This window comes from Lethenteron reissneri, chromosome 37 (assembly GCF_015708825.2).
Source record: "Lethenteron reissneri isolate LAM-NWPU_2019-01 chromosome 37, ASM1570882v1, whole genome shotgun sequence".
In the NCBI taxonomy this organism is placed as follows: Eukaryota; Metazoa; Chordata; class Hyperoartia; order Petromyzontiformes; family Petromyzontidae; genus Lethenteron; species Lethenteron reissneri.
The window spans coordinates 2,388,956-2,416,913 of NC_083815.1; the positions used below are offsets into that span (position 1 = coordinate 2,388,956).

Sequence of the window (27,958 nt, forward strand, 5' to 3'; positions counted from 1 at the left end):
TTGGTCAATGTCTTCCCACCCCCCTACGTAGGTCAGACCCAGTGCCCCTCCATCCCGTGTGCCCCAGTGCAGTTTCATTGCACGCACGTGTGTACGTAAAACTTATTTCACAACGTACGTAGCCAACCGTGCTAATCGGAGGTGCGCGGGAAAGGACAACAAACTAAACACAAAAAGCAGTTCGGCAGAGTTGGCACTTGTCCGAGTTTTAATCCAGACAGTCCAGACATTGGCATTTGTGTTTGGGTGGCAGGAATAGATTTGTACTGAGATCTGGTACCTGTATTGCTATTGAACTGTATTACAGTGAACTGCACAGTGCTGATAGATCTAGGCTGATTGAGTAAATATTTTTGGGTTTGGTCTACAGTGGAAAAGGTAACAACTCAACAATGAATCGCTACACCGCTGTGGCATCAAATGACATTCGGTTGGGTGCTGACATTTGATGCAAATTTAAAGCCTTGCATCCAGGGAATGCCTCAGCATAACAGAGATAATTTAGAACAAATTAACTCAAGTGCCCAGATCACGTGCAAAGCGAATCAAGTTATTTTTTTCAATGCGTCCCCAAACTTTTAATTTCCCCCATACACAGATGTGCAGATGTGCATCACGACACATTTGCGTCCTTCTTTAGTCTCATTGAGTGCCGAGCTCCCCCTCCGATAAGCGAACCGACCCCCCCGTTTGTGAACCGGGCCACTGGGGTCATTCGGGGTTTTCCCTGTGGCGGACTGCCTTAGGGTGCGTGAGCTCTACGCTGGCCCTGCAGCCCATTTTTTCGTAGGCCAGGTAGCCCACTCTCCAAAAGAGAGCTACTCTCATTCATTTGGACCACCCTTGGAAAGAGTTTACGGCATCATCGGGTCAACGCGGAAGACGAGAGTCTTCAACGAGGCACTCTCGCGTTGGTCAGCTTCAGGGTTGTGTTTACGTTTTTCTTTTTTAAATCTATGGAAAATATTTTTTTAATGATGACATTATTTTTGTTAAATCTTGGAACAGTGTAACCGACACCAAGGAAGGAAGCAAAGGGAGATTCGGAGCCGAGACGAAAGAACCACACAGCCACGACGTGTCGGGGGCAAGAAATGAGTTGTGCTGGGACGTACCGTGGGCCAGATCTGGTTTTTAAATCCTTTATATTAAGTTCACTTGCTTGCGCGCTTACGACCGTGCAAATCTTTCGGTCGTTTTTTTAACCCACTTCCCGTGATCCAATCGAGCTGACATTTTGCACACAGGCTCGTTGTGCGTGACAATTTATTTTCGTGAAAATTTTTTTCCAAAATTTTACACTTTTTAGGACATTTTTTTTATATTTAATTACCAATTGCTTAATGGTGGCAGGCAATCATCTGACCCATAGGTGGCAGCCATCTCAAGCCAGAGGACGAGAGGACTCTAGCCACCACGCATATAAAGGATTTATAGTGAAAAACTTTGTTTTTACGGGTAAATTTTTTAACGGCCACGGAAACGCGACATGAGGCCACCATCACATGGCCTCGTTGGCAAGAAGCTTGGGTGTAAACACCACGGAGTTGTAACTTCAAGTAATACTGCTGCATAGGTTTTCGCGGAGTTGTCCTGCATAGCTCTCCTGATGCATACTGTTCTGCACGGTGCAAACCCGAAACACACGGGGGGAGCTATTGTGCCGAGTGTATCCAGGTGAAAACGCGAGCACCCAATTTGGCAAAGGTGCCATACCGCCACCAAGCTGCCTAAGAGTGGGGCTTCGACATCAATATGAAAAAGCCCTCTTTATTATTGAGTTAAAAACATCCTGTTCCGTAATTACAGTTAGGCGAACCTCGGTAGAATATTTATTTCTCTGTGTCTTCAAATAAACATCAATTACGACACGATGCTCACACGGATTTAAGTAAAATGTGTTTTAAAGTTTCACCCGCAAAGTTGAACCAAAGGGACAAGAATACAGCCGTACACTGTTGGGCTAATGATATCCTAGTAGTATTAGGCCAAAGCGTAAGAGGCCAACCCTCTCTACAGCATTTGACGCTACTGTGGCATACCGCTGCGGGGAGGCTGCGGGCTAGTTGCATAACATTAGTAAGAACTGTCCTTCGTCTGTTGTTTAAAGTAATAGAAGTTAAGAGAAAACATACCTTCGACAAGGTTCTTCCGAAACACCATTACTCATAACGCAAAATGGCACTCGTTCCCACATTTACCAATTATTTTCTTTTAAATATAAATTGCAATTACACGTTGCATGCACCTGATGATTGGTAAACACCTCCCATGTAATATAGTGCTGATTCAAATCCTTAGATTTGGTTAGGGCAGCGTAGTCTAATCATCCAGGTTGTCCTAGTTACCTAGTCATAGTGGCTAGGGTGGCCTAGTCAGAGTGGTCAGGCTGGCCTAGTCAGAGTGGTCAGGCTGGCCTAGTCATCGTGGCCAGCGTGGCCTAGTCATCGTGGCCATGGTGGCCTAGTCATAGTGACCAGCGTGGCCTAGCCATAGTGACCAGGCTGGCCTAGTCATAGTGACCATGGTGGCCTAGTCATAGTGGCCATGGTGGCCTAGTCATAGTGACCAGCGTGGCCTAGCCATAGTGACCAGGCTGGCCTAGTCATAGTGGCCAGGCTGGCCTAGTCATAGTGGCCAGGCTGGCCTAGCCATAGTGCCCAGGCTGGCCTAGTCATCGTGGCCAGCGTGGCCTAGTCATAGTGGCCAGGCTGGCCTAGTCATAGTGACCATGGTGGCCTAGTCATAGTGGCCATGGTGGCCTAGTCATAGTGGCCAGCGTGGCCTAGTCATAGTGGCCAGGCTGGCCTAGTCATAGTGGCCATGGTGGCCTAGTCATAGTGGCCAGGCTGGCCTAGTCATAGTGACCATGGTGGCCTAGTCATAGTGGCCATGGTGGCCTAGTCATAGTGGCCAGCGTGGCCTAGTCATAGTGGCCAGGCTGGCCTAGTCATAGTAGCCATGGTGGCCTAGTCATAGTGGCCAGGCTGGCCTAGTCATAGTGGCCATGGTGGCCTAGTCATAGTGACCAGGGTGGCCTAGTCATAGTGGCCAGGCTGGCCTAGTCATAGTGACCAGGGTGGCCTAGTCATAGTGACCAGGCTGGCCTAGTCATAGTGACCAAGCTGGCCTAGTCATAGTGGCCAGCGTGGCCTAGTCATAGTGGCCAGCGTGGCCTAGTCATAGTGGCCAGCGTGGCCTAGTCATAGAGACCAGGTTGGCCTAGTCATAGTGGCCAGGCTGGCCTAGTCATAGTGACCAGGCTGGCCTAGCCATAGTGACCAGGCTGGCCTAGTCATAGTGGCCAGGCTGGCCTAGTCACAGTGGTCAGGCTGGCCTAGTCATAGTGACCAGCGTGGCCTAGTCATAGTGGCCAGGCTGGCCTAGTCATAGTGGCCAGCGTGGCCTAGTCATAGTGGCTATGGTGGCCTAGTCATAGTGCCAGGCTGGCCTAGTCCTAGTGGCCAGCGTGGCCTAGCCATAGTAGCCAGGGTGGCCTAGTCATAATGGCCAGGGCATGTCGCTGAAGTCCACAGGCCCACCCAGGCCTCCGTCGGCCTCCAGGAGGTTGATGATGACGGACATGGCCACGTCGTCGTCGGGGCTGCCCGGGTTGTTCATGAGGTCGAGGTCCAGGGAGTCCGTGTCGCCTGGGCAACGCCGGGATGCGGGGAAGTAAAAAAATAGGACAAGAGAAAAAAAATTGTAATTGTAAAACAATTGTTTTGTTGTTTGTATTTTTTGTAATTGGTATAGGTCGTTTTTTTCACAACTGTAAAACAAAAACTTCACCCTCCCTCCCTTTTCATCAGGGCAGAATAACCATAATGGCGCACTCGCCTGTAATGTAAAGTCTATTTTTCTCATTGTATGTTGTATGTATATTGAACTTCTTTTGCACCATACGTAGCCAACCGTGCTAATCGGCGGCCTAGTCAAAGCAGCCAGGGCGGCCTAGTCTTCGTGGCCAGAATCAGTGCTATGTGACGTAGGAGGTGCTTACCGATCATCAGGTGCATGCCAGGTGCATGCAATAACTTCGTCTCAATAATGAAAGGAGAATAATAATTAAATGTGAGAGGTGGTGACGGTGGGTTGGGCAGGCCTTCATCCAGCAGCGGATTGGCCGCGCCGAGTGCGGTGTGCTCACCCAGAGGACCGTGGTAGGAGCTCATGTCCGTGGGCGGGAGCAGGGCCGAAGGGGACGGAGACTCCACCGTGAGCAGCTGCGTACCGTGGCACAACGCACGACACCACAGAGCGCGGCGTTAAGGAAGAACAAGCCAACAAGCCAATCCAAGAACGGAGCCTCGTGGCGCAGACGTCACTTGCATGTATGCACGTTGAACTTCTTTCGCACCGTACGTAGCCAACCGTGTTAATCGGAGGTGCGAGGAAAGGGCAAGAAACTAAACACAAAAAGCAGTTCTAAAGGAACGAATTTTCAATCTAGAAGGGATCTCAGAGGTAGCTCTGTGACATCCATCATCCATTCTCCAGCGCGAAGGGTCACACTGCCGTGCGAGAGATCCGAATGGATTCTCTTCGTCGCGTAAAATGGTGCCCACAGCCTCCAACAGCAGGACAACAGTGTGCAGAGCGACCTTGTTGCCGGGCGACGGCGTGTTGGAGGGAGGCGGCGTCCGGGAGTCTGGCTGCAGGGGACTGCAGTCGCAACTGGATGGAGACGATCGCAACCTGAGCAGATGCACACGCGCACACATCGCACGATCGGTGTGGTGCAACACTCCATCACGCCTGCGGACGCACCTGCGTCATTAACTGCTAGGTGGAAATTCATGTCCAGGAGCGGATGTTTAATTAGATAAGAGTTTCATTTTCACAAGGAACCCGGTATGAGGTTTTTCAGCGAACGCGGACTCGATCCATGTGATTCAGTTCCACAATTACAAGCATGCACCTTCTCTTTGCTTCCTTGCGCACTTTTCAGAAGTTGTTCCATTCTATACGCACGTATGTGGAACTTCTTTTTCTAACCGTGCTAATCGGAGGTGCGGGAAAGGACAACAGACTAAACACAAAAAGCAGTTCGTAAAATGACTGAATTTCTGATCAATACGTCACAGTAGAGGGTGGACCGGTGGCGCCGTGGTTAACGTACGGAATACAAAACATGAAGCAACGCAACAGGCTCTTCCCTCTTCCAGGGTCACCACCGTACATCTGTAACCAATATAAAATCTCATGGCCATCTCCCTTTATCAGGTTGACAGAAGTTTTCAGGATCCGGGACAGGTCTTATCTTCTTGGAGGAGGAGAGAGGAAGCCTTGGCTTTCTTCCCAGGCGCTCTGTCCGCCATTGCAAGATGGCGTGGGGGTGGTTGTCGTTGGCCACGCTCCGTATCTCTTCTCTCTTACTTCTCCGTTTGTCTTTCCTTCTTGCACGGTGGACGGGACTTCTCTTCGAGGTGACGTGCTCCGAGATGTGTTTAGGAACAAGGGGCCACTGCCTGGAATTCCGCCTGTTATAGATATCATCTTTTAAGGCAGTATTATTCACAAATACCTATTGACTCACACAGACACCCATCGACCTAACTAGAGACCCGTGGATTTACACGGAGAGACCCACGGACTTACTAACCTGCTTCGGGACTCAAAGAACTCCTCGGCAATCGTGCGACCAAGTTTCCCGGCTCCGAGCCGCGTTCCGCCCGGAAGGCCCGGAACGCTGGGAGACAATCCCCGCTTGAGGCCTGGCGACAAGAACATCTCGGCTGACGATCACGTGCAGGAACGGCGACTTTCCCGGATTCAAGGCCAAGAAAAACCGTGAGTTTGGGACCAAGCTCCCCAACGTACCGTCGAGAGGTTGTGGCCGGCCGTCCCGTCCAGGCGAGGCCCCGGGCTGCGTGATGATCGTGGCCGAGGCGAGGCCCTCGACGCTGCCGTTCCTCAAGAGCGGAAACGACAAACGGAGCCGACAAGCCGTTCCGTTAACACTCGCTGGTTCTTAAAGCTTTGTCGGCTACTTGTAACACCCCCCCCCTGGTTGAATTTTGTTTTAACCGAATAAACCCCCCCCCCCCCACCCCTTGCCTGACCCGACATGGTTCTGAGAAATAAATGTATGAATAATGAACATCAATATTTTAACCCAACTGTCTATTTTGTGAGGTATCCTAACTAACTCGCGAATAAAACAAATTCAACGGACGCTCTGCATGCGTTGAGGACCGCCGCGTCGAGGGAGCCCCTGGGGATGAATTCGTGCGTGCCGAGTGGCGTGCCGCGTTGCGCGTCAGAGGCAGGGACGCACGCGACTGATCGCGCTGGCACGTAGCGTAACGTCACTCATTTAACAGGAACTATTTTAAACGTTCATGTGCTTTGTCCTCTCGATGTTGCCCACCCCCCCCCCCCCCATCGGTACAGATCTGGGCGCCGGTGGTGTTGGGTGAGCTGGGTGGTGAGTGTTGTAACGATTGTCTCCGGAGAGGTTTTGTAATTTCCGTGAAAACATCACAAGTGTGTGTGTTTTTTTAAAGATGGATTAGCTCGAAGTAATATTCGCTGGGCCTACATATCTAAGAAATGCGTGGCCAGCTACCGATGGAACAACCAAGTGGGGCCCATGCCCTCGAAAAAACAAATTTGGTGCCGAGCGGGGAGACTCGCGACACTCACGAGACGAGCGTGTTGGTGGACACGATGTACTCCACGTCCTTGGTCCAGGGGTTGAGGAAGCTGAACCACTGGCTGCGGAGCACCACGTAGGAGCCGTCGCGCGAGCGGAACCGGTACGGCCCCATCGTCACGCGCTCCCGCGTCTGCAGCACTGACGGCAGCCGCGCGCACAGCTCATGTGGTACCCGCACCGCGGGGAGGCACGTGCTCGCAATGCACACACACACGCGAGACTAACACACACACACACACGAGATTAACACACACACACACGAGACTAACACACACACGCGAGACTAACACACACACACACACGAGACTAACACACACACACACGAGACTAACACACACACACACGACACTAACACACACACACACACGAGATTAACACACACACACGACACTAACACACACACACACACGAGATTAACACACACATACACACAAGACTAACACACACACACGAGATTAACACACACATACACACAAGCCTAACACACACACACAAGACTAACGCACACACGAGACTAACACGCACACACACACACGCAAGACTAACACACACACACGACACATACACAGACACATTTCGTCATCAATACGCTTGCGCGTGATGTCAGCGCCACGACTCTGGGTTCTGCGGTGGAACAACAACCAGGGCACCTCGGTATGACCCCAACACAGCTTCGGCTCGACGTATGTTTGTACGTATGTTCGTTGAACTTCTTTCGCACCGTACGTAGCCAACCGTGCTAATCGGAGGTGCGCTGGAAATGACAGCAAAGGAAACACAAAAAGCAGTTCGGCCGAGTTGCCACCTGTCCGAGTTTGAATCCAGACAGTCTGGACATTGGCATTCGTGTTTGGGTGGCGGGAATTGATTTGTACCGAAATCTGGTACCGTTATTGCTGCAGAACTTCATTTCAGTTCTAAAGAAATTAGTTTTCAGTGGGGGAAAAACAGTATGAAGCTGCGGAATATTCAGGGTGATCAATCGAGATGCACGGTAAGCTGGTAGGTCCTCTGTCTGCCTGCTTTTACATATCCGCTGCTCCTCCCCTGGCCCCAAAACACAGCGATCGAAAATGGCCGCGACTCCTTCTATTAGTCTAAACCCCTGGACGCGGGCGCTCGGTACCGTGGCGGTGGCTCTCGGCGAGGTGCGCCAGGTCGTCGTGGTGGAAGAACTCGTAGCACGAGGTGCCCAGCAGCTCCTGGGGCAAGTACCCGAGCAGCGCAGTCACCCTGCCACAGACGGCGGCGTCAACGCGCGGGACGAGGATTCGCTCAGCCACGTGCCAGGCTCGCACCGATTCCTCCACTCGTATCCAATCCCGGGCACCCAAAAGTACATCGATCGAAACCCCGCACGCGGCGATTACTTTGCATTTGCGTGCGCGGAACAGCGCCGCGGTAGTACGCGCGCCGCGCTCGAAGCCCATCAACCTGGGTTTGTATCCCCAGCGGCGGAGATTGTGCGGGCAGCGGCAAACCTCTGGTCGACGAACGCAAACTTGCCGTCGACCGCGTGCCGGGACGCGAACTCGGCAGCGCGGACGCGGATCTCCCCTGGCCTGGCGCCGGCGCCACCCGAAAATCCTCGTCCGCCTGGCATCGTCGCGGTGCCGCCGAACCGGCACGCCGCGTCGCCCGCGCCGGGGCCCCCGTTGCGGCGGGCGCAGCCGGAAGCGGCCGCGACGCAGCCAGTCCCGGCCGGCGCCGCGGGCGGGTACAGCCTGCCGATGGCCACCAGGCAGCTGAGCGGGCTGGCGAGGGGGCCTCCTCCCGCCAGCCCCGAGGCCAGCCCCGGTGCCTCGGGGCCATCCTGTGGCCCGCCGCCGGCCGCCGGCGCCGCCGCCGCCGCCGCCCCCCCCGAGGAACCGTGGGGGGCCTCCCGGCTCTCCTGCTCCTCCTTGAGGCCCACCTTGGCCGGGAGCCAACTCTTGAGGTAGCCCGTGCAGTGCACGGTGCAGAAGCTCTTGCGGTCTGTGGACACGCGCGGGCATTACGGAGTACGCTCTTCGCTTTATTTTTTACGTTGTAGCCACGTGAGTCCATCTATAAGGGTGATGTTGATGATGATGATGTTGATGATGATGTTGATGATGTTGATGATGATGTTGATGATGTTGATGATGATGATGTTGATTATATTGATGATGATGATGATGTTGATGATGGTGGTGATGTTGATGATGATGAAGATAACGAGGGTATAATGACGTCACCGCGAAAGACCGCTCCCAGGCCATGGCATCGACAACACAATTACACTCACTCCTGATAATGAGACGCTCTGGGATGTAAGGCCCAAATGTGTGTCCGGTGTCAAAATAAGTTACGGAACATCTGATCACACACATGCACACCCAGCGGCCAGCAACAAACAGCACCGGTGCGAAAAGTGAGCAGGCGGGCGGGGAAGGGGAAAGTGGTGGAGAGGCATGGAGGCGCCGACCTTTCTTCCTGGAGCAGGAGGAGGTCGTGGAGAAGGGCTTTTCGTCTGGGCGAACGGTGGCGCACGGCCGGTTGCTCTTCATGCGGCAGAAGAAGGAGCGGCGCGCGCCGGAGCAGAGGCGCGACGGCGCGGCGTGGACGTCGTCCGTGCGTACCGGCAGCCCCGCTGCAACGATCGCCACCGTCGTTTGATTCGAACGCATCACCGTCGTCGTCGTATTCATCGTCACCGTCATCATCATTCCATCCAGACCTGTTCTTCACCTGAGGACGGCTGCTTGCATTGTGGCCAAAACGTCGTGAGAATTGTATTTTATTATGTTTTATTTTTATTATTTTATTATTTCCCTTCTACGTGACTTTACCGAAAGAACCAAGAAGATCCATCAATATTGTCATTGTATTCGTGAACATCGTAATATCGTCATCATCACCGCCATCATCGCCGTCATCATCATCATTGCATCCATCAGCGTTGTCATCATTATAGCCAACGTCGTCGTATTCGTTTTTGTAATCATCGATGCCATCATCGTCGTCGTCGATGATGATGGATGCTGCCGCACGCCGGCTGTGTCCGTGCTCACTTTTGGCATCGATGAGTCGGTCCCGGGGAGCCGTGTCGGAGGACGAGAGCTGTTCCTTCACCTTGGCGATGTCCTTTGGGTGCAGGTAGTCGAAGAGGCTCTGTCCCACCAGCTCGCTCTGTGCGCATTCGCAGAGGCAACGCGCACGCGGCACGGCACAACACGCGTGTGCAGCAAAGACAAAGATCCCTCGTGTAGCCTGAACAGACTGTTGGGGCAAGTGCTGTTATCGAGCAGCACCTATGAAGGCGGGCACGGCACACGAGGGGGTGGGTGGCCAACACCATGCCCGGCCGCCTTTGTCTACCCAGCGGCAATGTTTATACACTGCACCAGGTACTCATTTGAGGCTGAGTCGACCTAGGTGCGGCCCAGGACCAATTCAGATAATCGTCACCAGTGTTTGTGGCCGTGAGCGGGAATCGAACTCGGGTCACCGCTGCTGGGTTAGTAGCGCAGTGCGCTAACCGTTCTCCACAAGGACATGTTGACACACACACAGCACGCGTGTGCAACTACAACAGCAAGCCGCCATTCCCCACTGAGTGGCGCTGGCGTCACGTGACGTGTGGAAGGCTCTCGCTGCTGCTGCTGCTGGCAGGTCACGGGACAGGCCCAGGTGTTATGGGTTCACTGAGATGACCAATAGATGCATCACCCGAGCTCCCCGCGATGCCAACCTTGCTGCATTTTAGCCACCCGGCGCACTGCGTGTATGGATTCACACACATAACACGCACCACGCACAACATGCTTGGACAACACGCACCATCCAGGAGTATATGACATTCACTAACGCACAAAATATCCACACGTGTACAACGTGCAAACACACACTGTTGAGAGCGGTCCGTAAAGGACACGCTAACCTTGTCGCCAGGGGAAGACCCAAGCCAACCAGTAGTGGCGGCGAGGATGGTAAATGAGACTCGATCTCGGACTCAGGGCCGTCGACTTCGCAGCAACCACACGATCTAGCGGAAGGAAGCGCCAGCAAACCATGGTGGCATCATCGGCATCGGCCGCGTAGACCTCTTGACCTTCGCCTTTCAGCGTCACCGGACAAGATGCTGGCGAGCGCTGGAAGCTACCGTGAGGAGCCGACGGTGTTAGAGACGGACTCGGAGACACAAAGAGACACGTGTGGACCGTTCTCGTCCTTGTTAGGACTACGTCGGCCCGGCACTGGAACTTACCTGCGAGAAGCTGAGGATTTTGGAGACGGACTCGGAGACAAAAAGGATCCTGCCTCGGTCGCAACCGACCACAATGAGGAATCCGTCCGAAGCCTGCTGCTCATGGTGGTACCAGCGTCGTGAGCGTGGGGGCACAGGAGACGGGAAGGGGGGGGGGCATGGGGGGGGGGGCACATGAGGGGGGGTGCAGGGTTCGCCAGACGACCACGTTACTCGTACCGCAACTCTCCAGACGCACGATTTGGACGACGCAATTTGCATCTTATCTCACGGTGCGGCAAACATTCGCGACTTGAGTGATGAGAAGTGACGGGTCAACGCCTGCCCACGGCCAACATCGGTCGTGCGTGACAACGGAGCTGCAAACGGTGCGGCGAAGTACGGCTGAACGGCCGGGCAACTGTCCAAGGGCTTGCGCGTGTCAAATATCCGACAGCCGTGTTCTTCACCTGAGGACGGCTGCTTGCGTTGTGGCCGAAACGTCATGAGAATTGTATTTTATTATGTTTTATTTTTATTATTTTATTATTTCCCTTCTACGTGACTTTACCGAAAGAACCAAGAAGATGATATCGCCGGTGAGTCGCACGGAGACCGGGCGGCGGCGGTGATAGGGGGGGGGAGGTGAGATTTTCGCGAGGCAGAGGAGGCCGCAGAGAGCCACCACTCACCCGCAAGATGAGGTGCTGCAGCTCGTCATCGCTGAGGAAGGCCGGCTTGTAGTTCGCCTCCGTGTAGGCCGTCGTGGATCCTGCGGGCAAGGCAGCGCACACGCGGGAGGAGATCCGTTGAAACACTTTTGGTGTGGTCGCCACATCTACGCCTCTGTATAGGGAACGAAACAGGTGGACTTCTCCACAAATCTGGCTGTCGCCTGATGAAGCTCGTTGTAATTACTGGCGAAACGTCGTACTCAGATTGTAAATGTTGTGGCTTGGCTCTCCAACACACAACCCGTGTGCTGTACTAGTATTATACACTATACACTACACTACTATACACTACACTACTATACACTACACTATACACTAGACGAAACCCTAGTGCTGTACTAGTGACGAATTGGCACTTTATGTTTACGTGACAACCCTTACTAGTTGGCTGTGTCGGGTGGTGGCGGGTTTTAATGACACATTTATATATTTACGCGATCCAACCCAAAACCTCTATTATGGATGATATTGGTCGCGAAAGCCTACGTGTTAAACGTTTTTTTTTTCCCCAACAAAAAGCATCCGCCGTACCGCGCAGCGCCCGCATGTGCTGCACGGCCATGCGCAGCACGGTGAGCTTGTCGAGCTTGCGCTGCATGCCGCGGCACGATGGCACCATCTGCTCCAGCTCGTCGATGTAGTGGTTCATCTTGAGGCGGCGCCGGCGCTCGATCTGGCTGTGCACCTCCCTGCGACGCGATGCGGCGCGGCACAGCAACGACGACGACGATGAAGATGACGATGAAAATGACGACGATGAAGACGATGACGATGACATCGAAGACGACAATTATAATGATGACGACGAAGATGACGATGATGTGAAGAGGCGAGGCCAGACAGCAGAAGAGAAAGATGTGGGGTAGAAAGGCGGATGGGTTATCATCATCACCATCATCAGGCATGAGCAATCCACTTTTGGATGAAGGGCTCCCCCTATTGCCACTTGCGTCTCTCACGGTTCCACGGCACAACAAATCCACTCTCTCAGGGCTGGGATTTAGCCAAAGTAAGTGCATACATTAAATACTGGTAGGAACCTCCTGGTTACACCAGCCCACAGGGGATTATTGTGTCCGTCGTGCAGGGAGGGGCTGGGTGGGGAGGGAGGGGCTGGGTGGGGAGAGTGGGGCTGGGTGGGGAGGGGAGGATGGGGAGGGGCTGGGTGGGGAGGGTGGGGAGGGGCTGGGTGGGGAGGGTGGGGCTGAGTGGGGAGGGTGGGGCTGGGTGGGGGGTGGGAGGGGTGGGGCTGGGTGGGGAGGGGCTGGTCACCCCGTGGTGCCCTTATAAAACTCAACGTTTAACCTACTCACGCCGGCTTGTGCCCGACCTCACAGTCAGCCATATTTGAGGAATACACCACGCCGCCGTTGACCCTGGCCATTGACCGAGCAACCCAACGTTCCTACCAGCTCCCTCCGCAGGAATGTGTTTAAAGTGATGGATCATTGCATGCAGTCACCGGTGAATGGGCGGCTGTGACTGTGTCATCTCGCTACACCGCAGAGCCGCGTATAATCACAGGCGGCTGCCTGGATTCGACAAACAGGATCTCAGCGATGCCAGCTCAGTCACTCAGCCAAAGCGGCGTGAGAATGGACACTTTTTTAATCGCCGAATCGATGCTAGTTGATAATTGAACGAATCGACAAGAGTGCTGAATTGTTAGGGGTCACGATGATGCACTCACCTCGAGTACTTGGGTTTGGAAGGATGGTCACCACTCTCCCCTCTATAAAAACAAAACAAGGGAGAGAGAAAAATAATGCATGGATTACTGTAACGCTTTCCAACGTGTGTTCGCTTCGATAGCGATGATAAAATCACCAACGAGGTGACGTCACGTGTCCGAGACTTTGCCGGGAGGGGAGGCGAGTGACTTTGCGAGATGACACCCACGCATGATGACATCATCACCACCTTAGCCAGCAGGGCGAATCCTTTTAGCTCTGGTTTTTTTATGTTACCACCAAATTTTGGGGAAACCCTTTCATGGACTTGTCCGGCTTTCTCTTGAATTAGTGTCCCGAAAAAGCCACGCAGGTGTAGCCAAAAATGTCGTTCGTATGGGACAAAGCCAATGCATTAACGCCTTCAACCTTCATTGTAAAGCGTTACGAAAACAAAACCTGAATATTAAACATTAAGCAATAGCAGCTTTTCAGTGTCATTGCAGGTACAATCTAGATTTGAAGTTTTCGTGACTGCAGGGATCCATACTCTTGGTTCTTTCGGTAAAGTCAAGTAAGTATAAAATAAAATAAATTAAATCACGGCGTTTCGGGTGCAACACAAGCGACCGTCATCAAGTGGGACAACCACAGCAAGAAACAATTGCTGAAGTGGGCAAAAGAGCTGCTTGTATCTTGCTGTGGTTGTCCCGCCTGATGACGGACGCTTGTGTTGCGTCCGAAACGTCGTGATCTAATTTATATTATACCTACGTGACTTTACCGAAAAAACCAAAGAGTATTGCAAGTACAGTGAGGCTCCTGCCGGGCAGAGGCAAGGGCTGGCGGGGCTGGCCCCATCGCTGCCAACTTGCTGTGTGTGCATGCATGTACCAGGGTGACAACGTTGTGAATCTTCGGGGGGGATCTTGGGCAGTGACTCTCTGCGCTCTCTACCCACCTGCTGCTCTGATCGTCCGCATCGAACTCCGTGTCCAACCCATCGCTGCTGAGAAACGGAAGAGGTCGGACGAAACAAAACAAAACAAACTTTAGTTCGGGGAAATGGCGCGTTCGCACGCGCCGCTGACACGCTCTCCCAACACGCGTTTTGTCTGTGGAGGTGTTTCATCGGCGGTATGTTAACTACGGTCACACTTTAGTGACTAGGCGCTAAGGTGGTGAGATGTTGACTACCTCGCCTGGTATACAAGAGATTGTGGGTTCGATCTCGCCCGTGACGCCTGTGTATTTGGAGTTTGTATGTCTCCCTCCCCGTGGTCATGTGGATTTTTCTCCAGGTCCTCTGGTTTTTCCCTCCACATTGAGAATCAACGTCACGCGTTCATAGTATTTGACTGCTGCTATACATTTCCAAGCGATGATGAAGCCACTTCGTTGAGCTATCACTTGTGATAGCCAGGTCGCTTCAGAAAAACAGCTACATCAGTAGCTCAGTGGGCCTTACCTGGTAAAAATAAAAAAAATGTATAATAGTTTTAATCGGCGGTATGGAAGCCGACGCGCGGCCGTTGGAGCAAACCGCCCCTTTGCGTAATTCTCTCAACAACCAACTCCCCGTCGCAGCTCCCAAACGGCCCCGTTGGCGCGTCACCTCGTGGCACAACTACTCCGGTTCGTGGACGTCGGCACCAACAAGTCCGTGCCTTCCGAGCGTGGGCGAGTCGCGACGCGCTCTTTGTGGGTCAGCCGGTGGTGTTTTTTGTTGTTGTTCGAGCTTCGAGTTCGTTTTTGGTTAACCCGGGTTGAGAAGTCGAGAGATTAGGCTGAGTCTCGTTTACACGATTGGCCTTCTGGAGGATGCTCTTGTTACAATCAGAGACACGCTCTCGAAAACGAACAACAAAAACTGCAGTAATTTTGTATATACACGCCCAGGCTTTGAGTCTTGAACCGTCTTGATATGAGTTTGGAATATTACATTTTTTATGGGAAAAACTACTTTACAATTAACATTCACTAAAGTGTGACTGTCAGACTTTACAAAAATACGATGTCTCTGCATGGGACCTTACATGACCTTTATGTAATATAACACACGATATCTTGTATACCAGGCGAAGTAGTCAACATCTCGCCACCTTGTCAATCCACTGCTGGATGAAGACATCCTCACACCTTTCAATCATAGGCATTGTTTGACCCACAACTACTGGACATGTGTGAAAAGGAGCTTTCATAGCTCATCGGATTGCTCCAGGAAAAATACAGATTCTGATGCAGATTCTGATGCGGTTGGTAAAGGAAGAGGAGGAGATCCAGGACCGGCTGAAACAGTCACTCGGCGCTGATACTGATCGAGGCCGGAAATCAAACTCAGCTCATCAGTTTCATAACCACCACGCCACCTCTCCACTCGTCACCTCACACAAGATATTTAACATCTTACTACGTGAACGGATCAACAGGTCGTATTTCGTGAGCAATTACACATCAATGCCTGTACGGGGTCTTCCAGACCCAGCCACTGGAACCCGTGCCCAGCATTGGAGGGCGGAATCCTGGGGATAATTTGGTAATTTTCTAGATTCGCTACCTTACAGCGAGGCGCGGCATCCAGATTGTGACAGCAGGTACCACGCTGATCATGGGAAGAAGCGGAGCTCCCCCTGACCCGTTCACCCCAGCCTTCTCGCCCTCTCTCACCCTCTCTCAACGAATCGCTGTGAAAGTCCGACACTCCCACACGGGCGCCCCCCCCCCCCCCCCTCATGTATTTCACAAAAGTAGAGGCGCGATTTGCGCAATTAAGCCAAGGCGGCCACGTGCAATCGCGCTAAGCCTCAGAAATTGTCCCGGTTAAAAAAAGAGGGATAAATTAACTCATGCGGCGAAAGAGAAAGAAGAGCAGCGACAAGCAAGTAAAGCCAAGCTTCCCCAACCACCGCCACCACCACCGCCGCCGCCACCACTACCACCACCGCCGCCACCACCACCACCACCGCCGCCACCACCACCACCACCACCACCGCCACCACCACCACCACCGCCACCACCACCACCACCACCGCCACCACCACCACCACCACCGCCGCCACCACCACCGCCGCCACCACCACCACCGCCGCCACCACCATCGCCACCGCCACCACCCACAAGCAGAGGGTGCGAGAAATCGGTGGCATTAGCAAGAGAGTGAAACCTTAGAGAAAAGAGCGAGTCGTGTTTTTTCGGAAATTTTATTCCAATTCTGCTTCGGGGCTGCACTTTCGTCGCGAGACACGGGGTCCATTCGCGATATTCGCAAAGCATCACCTTTGGTTCCAGAGCGGCACCTTGGAAGGGGGTTTCAGGGAACTGCATCTGAGATGCCTTCGAGTGACCGTTTTGTAATCCTCAGAGAGGATTACAAAACGGTCACTGTCGTGGCATGGTAGTCAATCCAATCTTTAATTTTTAAAAATAATTCTCATATCTAGCATTTAGCCACATGAAGCAGGGATCCAAATTTGACACAGATGTTTTTTTCCATGTGCAGTCTTTTGGTGGCCCAGCTGAGACCGCCAGCTCATGAGCAGTGAAGCCGATATGGTTTCCCAAATTCTCAAATCTCAAATGCAGCCACATGAAGCAGAAACCCCAATGCGACGCGATGGAATTTTGATAATACGCGGCCATCGGTGACCGGGCTGTGGCCATCGACTCGGTTTAATAACGAGTGTCCGAGACCCGTACTCAAACCCAGGTTTCTCAGAGGTGAAGACTCAAGTGTCTCCCGAGCCCCTTAACCACCAGCTCACACCAAGCCGTGCCCTGTAACCCGGCACCACGGGAGCCCCACGGAGACTCGTCGAAGGCGAACGAGCAGCGAAGTGGGGAGCTCGCGCTCTCTTACTCACTCAAACACAACGTCCATGAGGCTGAAATTGAGAACGACATGGCAGGTTGTTGTCAGCGGTGGCATCGACACTCCCACGGCAGTGACCTACGGTGGTCTTAGATCAACAGACGGAAAGGGGCGTGCACCTGGGGCAGCCTTGAACGCGTCCGTCGCCGTACAGGCAGCCCGTTATGGTCTGCGGGCAGGTTATCTGGGTTGAGGATTAACCGTACTTTGCGGAAAAACACACAAAGTAAATTCGAGAGAGGTGCACCATTAAATTTGACACACTTCCGATTAGCACGGTTGGCTTCGTACAGTTCGAAAGAAGTTCAACAAACATACGTACAAATTGCACTGCTCCACTTTGGAATTCACTCCCATCGTTTCTTGCTCTGATACTAACCTCATTAAACGTGTTTCACTCCTATCTGTTACAACTTTGACAGTGCTGTTTGTTGTTGGCCGTTTGGCGTTTTGGGCATTTGGGCCTGATCGCACACTCACCCAGAATAATCACCTCGACTCTCAAAATACATTAAATTATTTTATGGTGGGGCGATAGGAACCGAATTTGCGTTGAGTTAATATCGACTTTGGATCGTTCTTACTGGGCGCATGCAACGAAGCGCCGATTAAAATCGATTTCGGGGCTCACGTTGTGTGAGTGAGAATCGATTGTCTTAATGATTGATGGAAATCGTATGAACAGCTCTAACGACATGCCAGTGTTACACTGAAGCCAATGAAGTAAGCAAGCCAGTCGGTGGGTAGGTGGGTGAGTGAACAGGTGAGTGCCTGGGTGGGTGTGTGGGTGAACGGGTGAATGAGTGACAGGGTGTGTGGGTGACCAGGTGAGTGACTGGGTGGGTGGGTGGGTGAACAGGTGAGTGACTGGGTGGGTGTGTGAACAAGTGAGTGACTGGGTGGGTGTGTGGGTGAACAGGTGAGTGACTGGGTGGGTGTGTGGGTGAACAGGTGAGTGACTGGGTGGGTGTGTGGATGAACGGGTGAGCGACGGGGTGTGTAGTGAACGTGCGACACTCACTCTGGGTAGTCCACCGAGCTGCTCTTGCGCTTGTACCCCGAGCTCTCGGGCGCCAGCTCGGCCAGATTGCCAGCGACGAAATCTGGGGGGGTGCCGCCTCCCGAGAAAACGCCGCCGCCCCCCCCAACGACTCGTCCGCCAGGGCCCATCGTTACCGAGCCCCCTGAAGGGAGCGACCTCGGCACCCCACTTCCTCTGCTGCCAAGGCCCCCCAGGCCGCCCCCGCCGGGGGAAAAATCCCCCCCAACCGTGGAGGAGACATCCAAGCCCTGTTCCGCGAGCAGGTCACCTGGGGAGAGGCGTAACAATGTCGTCGTCGTCATCGTCAGTCTTCACCATCATCATTGCCGCTGCTGTCAACATCGTTATCATCGTCCCTTGATATTCGCAATGGCGACTTGGCGTTGTATTATCACTGCAACCACCAGAGGAGTCACGAACATCACCATTATCAATGGCAAAAAATATCAGCTTCTAGTAAACAACAATTTGTCACAAAATGGAGTTAAATCACCGGTTCAATGTCAAGGTTATATATAAACGTGGTAACAATGCGCACACACATTACAACAGCAGTAGGCAGCACTAAATGGTGATGTCACCACAGCGTTTGTGCCAGGTTAGGTACACTTTAAGACTATTACGTGAAGCGTCAAAGATCCGCTGGCAGGAGGAAGTCACGGGACTGACCCAGGTGTTATGGGTTGACTACTGTGCCAGTCTAGGTGCAGGAGGTCACAGGACAGACCCAGGGGCTATGGGTTGACTAAGACAACTAGCAGATGCACCTCGCTGTGTTTTCCGCCCGACGCTCCACTCAGTGTTGTGAGCGTCACGCACACATCCACATCACCGATGCCTGTCATTGTGAGCGGTGGTGCAGCGGTTAGCGCACTGCGCTATGAACCCAACACCAGTGACGGTTATCTGAACCCGTCCTGGGCCTCCCCTAAGTTGCCTCCAATGAGTGCCAGGCGCGGTGCGTGAACATCATCACTGGGGAGACAAAGGCGGTCCGGCACGGTGGTGACCACCCACCCCCTCGTGTGCCGTGCCGGCCTACACAGGTGCTCGCTAACTGAACTTGTCCCAACAGTCTGTTGAGGCTATACGGGAGATCTTTGTCTTTGTGTGTGGGGTACAGACCAGTCTGTACTGTGTGTAATCCAGATACCTGTGTAATGACAGGGTGCCTCCTGTCGGCCAGGAGGGGTAATCACGGGTATGGGCGTGTTATATAATAACCAACTACAAGGGGGGCGTGTCTGGGTTAAAGGTAACAGGCGGGGTCAGTCGGAAGCTCGGGGAACCTGCTAGAAGGTTCTAGAAGGGGGGCGTGACCGATCGTTCGGAGCTGTCGCGGGGTCCCGGGTCTTGGCCGCGTCGCTGCTCGCTGTCATCTCTCTTCGTCGTCCGGCCGCTTGGCCGATCCCCTGCACGGCTCCCATCGTCGTCATCGCTACATTAGTCAGCCAGCTATCTAGTTAGACGCCGACGGTGGGGCTGTGTGAAAAGGTCGGCTGTGTGTAGCTTTGTAGATACGTTTCTATATGTCGCCCAGTGTTTGTGCCCGAGTGTGAGAAATAAATAAGAAGCCCCCTACACGACGTGTCTCAGAAGTCACTCATTACACACGTAGCCAGGCACCTGCCCAGACCTGCTGGTGATCTGGGACGTGTCTGTTCACCCAATTAACAGATCAGCCGCCTAACGAAGGCACGTTACCACTCAGGAATCTCTGTAATTCTATGCTCAATTGTATGCTTATTCTGATGAATAAAATTTTTATGTAAATTATATCAATATTTTTTTTTAAGTTACAATATTTTTTGTTATTGTATTTTGGGCTTTCCAGACGAAATCGTTTCATAAAAGAATTTATTTAAGCAGTTTGACTTTCTGGATCTCATCAGTCGAGTCACGGCTATTAAACAAATGCTGTTATGTTGCTGGGTGTTCTAGAAACTCGTCATTCATTTTAGCTGTGGGGTTGATCAGCTCAAAAGCTTAATTTTTTTTAGTGTTCTGCAAATAATTTGCACCCATTTATAAGCAAATGTCTCCGCTATCAAGTTGCACATTTCCATACCCTCGTTGCCAGAAATCCACATTGTGACATGGTTAAATAAGGCACATAATTGGTCGAATGAGGTCAAACGTAACAATTTCGACAGACCCGCTGAGCAGGAAGATTTCAAGGGTTTGGAGGCTTAAATACCACCCAGGGCTTCTGCTATTGCATGTGTAGGGAGCAGTTCTGCTCTGATGCGGATGGTAACTTGAGATTGGATGTCACTGCGTTTGTTTTCGCGGTTGTGCCGCACAGCTCTCCAACGTGTTTTCGGGCCGCGTGCCGTGCGATGTCGTTCGGCACGATGTCCGACGTTTCGCTCCACGTGCCTGGGAGCTTCTACCAAAACGGAATTCCGTTCCTTAAAAAAGCTGAATGTTGAGTGGTTGAAGAACGTGGGGGCCTTCTGTGGAAATGGAAGCGGTGCGACCAGAACGCAAAGCAGAGAGCCATCTTGAGAGGTTATTTCTAAATAAAGCCGATTGAGTGCCGACCTCGCGACCCAGGTAACAAACATCAGCTTCAGCGACGGTGCCGACGGATCTGAGCAGTAGAAATAATAAATGTCCCCCTCCTTGCTGGCACAACAGCCCACAGAGCCACAATCAGAAAATATGGAATCTAATGTTCAACAAAATATTCAAGTTTTCATATTCTTGGTTCTTTCGGTAAAGTCACGTAGATAGAAAAATAAAAAATTTTTAAATGTAAATTATTATTTTTTTACAAATAAAAGCAAATTAAAATTGATTTACATTTATTCTTTTATTTTCATTTTATAAAAAAAATTCTATCTATGTGACTTTACCAAAAGAACCAAAAATATGAATTCGCGCAGTCACGAAAGTTTTAAGTAAAAAATTATTCAAGGTTCACAGCATAAACAATTACACAAGTGCGGCAGTAAGAGCACCGCAGCATCAGCCTGGTGACCTGTGTTCGATTCCCAGCCATGGCTAACATCAGTGGCGAGTGACATATGAATTGGAGGATGCCCCCCCGACCCTCCCCACCCCGCCCACCACAACTTCACCAACCCACGCTGGCGAGAAGTGGCGAAGTATGGTCAAAGAACCACAACCGCCAACACTGTATGGGAAGGCCCTCGTCTCGCAGTGGAGTGGCAAAGTGCTGTAAATTGTTAAGGTTTAAGCAAACATTTTAAACGGAACTACAGGAGGGGACTGAAGGAGGGAATGCACCGAAGACAACGTCGGCCGTGGAGATGGAGCGATGAAATGAGCTCGCGTGCAGGTGCTAGGTGAATTGTTGCATCCCACGGCCGTGAGAGATGGCGATGGACTGGGAAGGTCTTTGTCCGGCAGTGGATAACGCGCGGCTGATGATGAAATGATAGATTTGAGCTGGATTAGCAAATACGACTTACGAACGCAGAGTGTTATAAATTATGAGACAACACTGAGAAAGTTTAATGCAGTGAGTGGGGCCAATGTGTGAACGCATGATAGACGGAAAGAAATCCATCCATGTCAGGACGTGCCACAACACCATCGCAGCACTGTCTGCATGAGTTCATGCGACCGCCTACTGAGACCAAGTCAGACTCGCGTGCCTATGACCAAATCACCCAAAACGAAGCCCAATCTCATCGGATCTCGGAAGCTCAGCGACGCTGAGCCCGGACAGCGCTCGGACAAGGAGACCACCATGCATACGCGGCGTTACAGGCCTCCGCGGGGCTACGTGATGGAGGGCAGTGGAGCAGCGTCCGTTGTTGTACTGCACTTCCATGCTACAACCTTCACCAAAGCGCTCACGCACGGCCCGGAAGGGCCCTTCATCAAGCAGTGGATTGACGAAGGGCTGCGCGGTTGCTGCACACAAGCACACGCCCGTATACCACACCTACACACGCCGTCCCAATACTGCCTGCAGTGTTTAAATGTGACCACGAATTAGATTTTTTAAAAACTATGATAATAATAATCTTCTTATTGGTTCTTTTGGTAAAGTCACGTAGAAGGGAAATAATAAAATAATAAAAATAAAACATACTAAAATACAATGTTTTATTTGTATTATTTTATTATTTCCCTTCTACGTGACTTTACCGAAAGAACCAAGAAGATGAATCCCTGCAGTCACGAAAGCTTTGAATCGAGATAATAATAATGATATACCAGACGTGCACACATCATCATAACAGAGTCTGCATGATTTAAATAGGCCACCCACTTAGCACAAAGCTGCATTTATACCCAGCAGTTAACTCGCCCTGTGCACACCCGACCCACCCGTGCGGTGGTGGTTCTGCACGTGGCTGGCTGCGATCCAGCACTGGAGGCAGTGAGGGCTGGTGGCTCACAAAAATGTTGCGAAACTACCATCCCGTGGGGGCTCGAGAAGGTGCCCAAACCCTGGCTCGCCAGGAGAGGGCAACAGAGCAAACTGCGAGCCGAATATCAACTTGTTTCCATCTGTACGGGGATAGAGCGTTGCCCTCCTCGCACGCGTGGGTTTTCTCCCACTTGTATAAACACTCATTGGTTGGCTGAAAACATCTTTGTAAGTAGAGGACCGCAGAGCTGGGGAAATTGTTGATAGCGCTGCCTCCCAGCTTTGTCTGTGATTCCTCAGCATTTGAGAGATTCCATGTGCATGCAAGACAACGCTATATAAACTAAACATCATTATTATTTATCATCATCATTACACTGATAAAAACTCCCCCCCCCCAAAAGCTTAACAGGCTCTTGGTGAAAGCGCTGTTGTCGAGGACTACAAAATCCGTTGGTGCGATCTGCTCCACGCCCGTCCGTCTTTGTCTCCCCAATGCTGATATTCCCATATCGCAGCACGTGCCTCCTTCAATGCTGTTGGCCTAATGGGAGGCCCGGAGCCGGTTCAAATGACTGTCACCGATGTGAGAGCAGTGTGCTAACCACTACGTATACAACAGCTTACCACCGCGTGCACAAAGATAAAGATCCCCCGTATAGCCTGAACAGACTGTTGGGGCAAGTGCTGTTAGCGAGCACCTATGAAAGCCGGCACGGCACACGAGGGGGTGCGTGACCAACACCACACCCGGCCGCCTTTGTCTCCCCAGTGGTGATGTTTACGCACCACATAAGGTACTCATTTGAGACTGAGTCGACCTAGGGGAGGCACACAACCGGTTCAGATGATCGTCACCGGTGTTGGCGCCATGAACTCGGGACGCTGGGTTCGTAGTGCAGCAGCGCTAACCACTCCGCTTACCGCTCCCCGTACACACACACACACACAAGCATCGCTTCTACACGCGCCACACTGTGCATAATACTGAAATCGTAGCAAACATAGCCTGGGATGCGTATTGGCAGGGGGCCCATATAAATATAAGCTTGGCGGATTACTCATTATTCACAGAGCTAGAGTTTCCACCTCTGAGATGCAAAACAAGAAATCTGGGTCATATCATGCGACGTTGAATATCTAAAAATACCAGATAAATACTGGATAGTACATGTCTATTAATGACATTGTCTTGAGTGGTGTATCATCACATTTATACATGGCACAAAAACATCCACGCGATTTCCTGGCTCAAATGACCATCAAGGCGACGGCGTAGGCTCCGCTCCTGCTTACGGCCCTGAGGCAGTGGTGGAAATTCCACAATCCTATGGCGGGGACGAGTCTCTCCATAGAACAACGACTGATGACTTGAGCACAAAGTTGTACAGTACTCACTTTACAAACCCTTGGAGGCATGATGGGCTGAGTCAACTCCCCAAACTAGGAGTTCAACTCGCCACCTTTCTAATTGCTCGCACCCCCTTTGAATACCGCTGGCTAGGTTATTGTTGTTGTTAGTATTACAATACCTGCACAGGTAACCGACCGCATACACCGGGACGACTTACAGCCCCCTTGTCAAGAGGACGCATGCTTGGGAAACCCCCAGGAGAGGTGACAACCGTGGACTGAGCCTGCATGAATAATGGGGAAAGACGACGACGCAGTGGTCGGGGTTAAATGCTCCCGCTGCCAAACATCGTCTGCGAGCTCTGGCCCAGAGCGTTCGAGGAGACAGACCGCTGTGTGAATAACAATGAATGGGGGGGGGGGGGAAGCAGTGGAATATATAGAGCGTGAAACAACGGCGCTGCCATGTCGCAGAGTGCTGGACCAAGATGATTATTCGCCCCGAAGATTCGTACGCTCTTGTGAGTCCACGCTTAGATGTATTTTTATACGCGGTTCAGAACGTGCGAACTACGCCGTATAAACACGCGACAACGCTGTGGGCTCTCGCCGTGGTTTGAACGCACAAGTCGCCCGTCCGATTCCCCGGCGCGGCAATCGGGAATTTTGTTTAATCCGCACTCACCCCGTGGCTCTGTACAAAATCTCAGATGTCCTCCCTCCCTGGTGCTGGCGCCTGGATGTTGTACAGCACGTTGATCAGGTGCTAGGTTAATCACGACGATGACAGTGTACATACTTAACGTGCGTGTACAATTGGTAAAGGCGCGGCCCTGAAAATTGCTCGCTCACGCCACTGCCGGCGGAAGAAGCCTCCACTCTAGAAATGTACTTTGGCCTACTCTTTCACAGGTCTTGGAAGAGGTGGGAGCAACCCACGCTTTAACCCACCGCCCGTCGACTCGATCGGCTGTGGTGCTGGGCGGACAGAAGAGGGTCCGAGGGATTTAAATCAATCAAAGTTCCAGCTGCCGCCACGGAAAATCGAATCATCGTCGTCTGGATTTGTGAGCTCCGCTGCACGCTGACCCATTCATTCACACGGCTGCAGCACCCAAATGCGTTCACAGTGCAGGCACAATGCCCTACCCGTGTGAATGCATTGTGTACCATATATATGATACGTCCTACATGATGATAATGTCATATGTTAATAATACGCAACACGGCCATCGCATGATATCATTCGGTAATGTCACGGTCATGCTGTTGTGGATACTACCATGGAGCGGTGGCGCAGCGATTAGCGCACTGCGCTATGAGCATTGCCATGGGAAACACTCCATTCGAGAACAGGCGGCGACCAGAGTGGTGAAGTATGGTCAAACAACCCCAATGACCTCATCCAGCAACAGTGGACTGGCAAAGCGCCGTATGCTATTACACACAGTACAGTATACAGTACTGTATAATATACAGGCTATGTAATAGCATACAGACTACAGCGGTTTGTTGAATTAAAAATGCATCATAATTAGAATACACAACGCAATGCCTTAACTGTAACGCGCAGCTGTTTATAAATCCACTGCTGGATGAAGTCACCCCGACGCCGTGAAGAGTCGTGACGGGTTTGTTTGACCATACTTCACCACTCCGGTCAGTGCGTTTCAACGAAGGGGGGGAGGGGAGGGGGAGTGAGGTTCTGACTCGCCGCTCATGTTTCGCGTCGCCAGAAATCGAACTCGCACCGCTCCGGCTGCACAGCGCTAACCACTGCGCCACCGCTCCACCATTCACAACGCTGCCACAACTACAGCAACTTCACACTGGCACCAATAACCAAAGAGCCGTCACATACAAGCACACGCACCGCACTCAATCCATGTAGGCACGCCGCACGTTGACCACATCACCCGGCGTGCTTTTCCCGATCCGACGGTCAACATCGCAGAAGCTGAGCGCGGATGAGCTTGGGGCTAGTTCTTGGAACGGGTGAACCACCGTGGCACAGAGTCAGGCGGGTCGTCCAGCAGTGGATTGACAACACTATCCACACACACGCGCACGCTGACACACACACGCTGACACACACACGCTGACACACACACACGCTGACACACACACACACGCTGACACACACACACACGCTGACACACACACGCACGCTGACACACACACGCACGCTGACACACACACACGCTGACACACACACGCTGACACACACACACACACGCTGACACACACACGCACGCTGACACACACACACGCTGACACACACACACGCTGACACACACACGCTGACACACACACACACACGCTGACACACACACGCACGCTGACACACACACACGCTGACACACACACGCTGACACACACACGCACGCTGACACACGCACGCTGACACACACACACGCTGACACACACACGCACGCTGACACACGCACGCTGACACACACACCACGCTGACACACACACGCTGACACACACACACACGCTGACACACACACGCTGACACACACACACGCTGACACACACACGCTGACACACACACACACACGCGGACACACACACGCTGACACACACGCGCACGCTGACACACACACACACGCTGACACACACACACACACGCTGACACACGCACGCACGCTGACACACACACGCTGACACACACACGCACGCTGACACACGCACGCTGACACACACGCGCACGCTGACACACACACACACACACACGCTGACACACACACACACACGCTGACACACACACGCTGACACACACACGCACGCTGACACACACGCGCACGCTGACACACACACGCTGACACACACACACACGCTGACACACACACGCACGCTGACACACACACGCTGACACACACACACGCTGACACACACGCGCACGCTGACACACACACGCTGACACACACACGCACGCTGACACACACGCGCACGCTGACACACGCACGCTGACACACACACACGCTGACACACACACGCACGCTGACACACACACACACGCTGACACACACACGCACGCTGACACACGCACGCTGACACACGCACGCTGACACACACACACGCTGACACACACACACACACACGCTGACACACACACGCTGACACACACGCGCACGCTGACACACACACACACGCTGACACACACACACACACACGCTGACACACACACGCACGCTGACACACGCACGCTGACACACACACGCACGCTGACACACGCACGCTGACACACACACGCGCGCTAAGTAACTGTGGATCGTTCACCCGTCGCACTATGCACAACGTCGCAATTACCGACAGCGCACGCACAACGGGAACAATCGGATGAAGCACGTACCATCCATGACCTCACACCGTGTGCCCGATGAAGCCGGTAGCACGAGTCCAGCCGACACCAACCAAACCCACCACCACCACCGCGATTGTACCGAGGGCAGCAGCCTGGACTCGACGCCTGCGATGTTTGGAACGAGAAGCGGCTCCGAGAGCGCCGGGTTCGAGCCTCGCGAGCGCCACCCGCCGTGTGCCGTCGACTCACGCGGCAGCTCCCATTGGGCAAGCGGCAGGGACGACGCGGAGGCGTTGCTGCTCCGCGTTCATCCTCCTCCTCCTCCCTCTCCCGTGCCGTGACCGCAGAGGCGGCTGATGGTGGAGGGCGGAGGAGCGACGCTCACAACAACGAGCGGAGCGCCGGGTGGCTAAAGCACAGCAAGTTGGCACAGTAGGGGGGCACAGGTGGTGCATTAGCCAGTCATCTCGGTCAGTCAACCCGTGGCACCTGCTGGGTCTGCCCCGTGACCTCCTGCCAGCGGGCGTTCGACACTTCACGTGGCCTAAAGGTGCACATAGCCTGGCACAAGCGTCGTGGTGACGTCACCGCCACTTAGTGGCGAATGACTGTTGTTGTTGGTGATGGTGGTGGTGATGGGAGTGGTGGCGCAGCGGTTAGCGCTACGCCGCGCTACGAACCCGGCGACCCGAGTTCGATTCCCGCTCACGGCTAACCCACACTGGCGACAATTATCTGAACCGGTCCTGGGCCTCCCCTAGGTCGACT

At 52.7% G+C, this 27,958-nt stretch overlaps 1 protein-coding gene across 4 annotated transcripts; it reads right to left on the bottom strand.

Annotated features, from left to right (window-relative positions):
* Positions 1-180: 180 nt before the first annotated feature.
* LOC133351335 (basic helix-loop-helix ARNT-like protein 1) lies at positions 181-27,385 on the bottom strand. Of its 4 annotated transcripts, none has more exons than XM_061566449.1 (18): positions 27,239-27,385; positions 18,162-18,450; positions 17,133-17,153; positions 14,234-14,281; positions 13,293-13,334; positions 12,134-12,291; positions 11,561-11,640; positions 10,890-10,982; positions 9,694-9,811; positions 9,108-9,272; positions 8,143-8,635; positions 7,788-7,894; positions 6,649-6,799; positions 5,824-5,915; positions 5,606-5,717; positions 4,605-4,698; positions 4,151-4,226; positions 181-3,650 (listed from the first exon to the last, which is right to left on the bottom strand). In XM_061566449.1, the coding sequence occupies exons 1-18, from the start codon at positions 27,243-27,245 to the stop codon at positions 3,502-3,504; spliced, it is 2,295 nt and encodes a 764-aa protein (XP_061422433.1). In that variant the 5' UTR covers positions 27,246-27,385; the 3' UTR covers positions 181-3,501. The 4 variants fall into 4 exon arrangements, 3 of the variants coding, with proteins under 3 accessions (XP_061422433.1, XP_061422431.1, XP_061422432.1); XM_061566447.1 differs by having other exon boundaries at positions 10,890-10,985; XM_061566448.1 differs by lacking the exons at positions 17,133-17,153; positions 18,162-18,450; positions 27,239-27,385 and adding exons at positions 7,312-7,415; positions 14,470-14,731 and having other exon boundaries at positions 6,649-6,881; positions 10,890-10,985.
* Between the last annotated feature and the right edge of the window lie 573 nt (positions 27,386-27,958).

Coding starts and splice junctions, on each gene's coding strand:
- LOC133351335 (XM_061566447.1), bottom strand. Junction 9,812..10,889: donor AAATCCTCAGCTTCTCGCAG/GTAAGTTCCAGT, acceptor GAATGCGCACAG/AGCGAGCTGGTGGGACAGAG. Junction 5,916..6,648: donor TCCACCAACACGCTCGTCTC/GTGAGTGTCGCG, acceptor TCCGCTCTTGAG/GAACGGCAGCGTCGAGGGCC.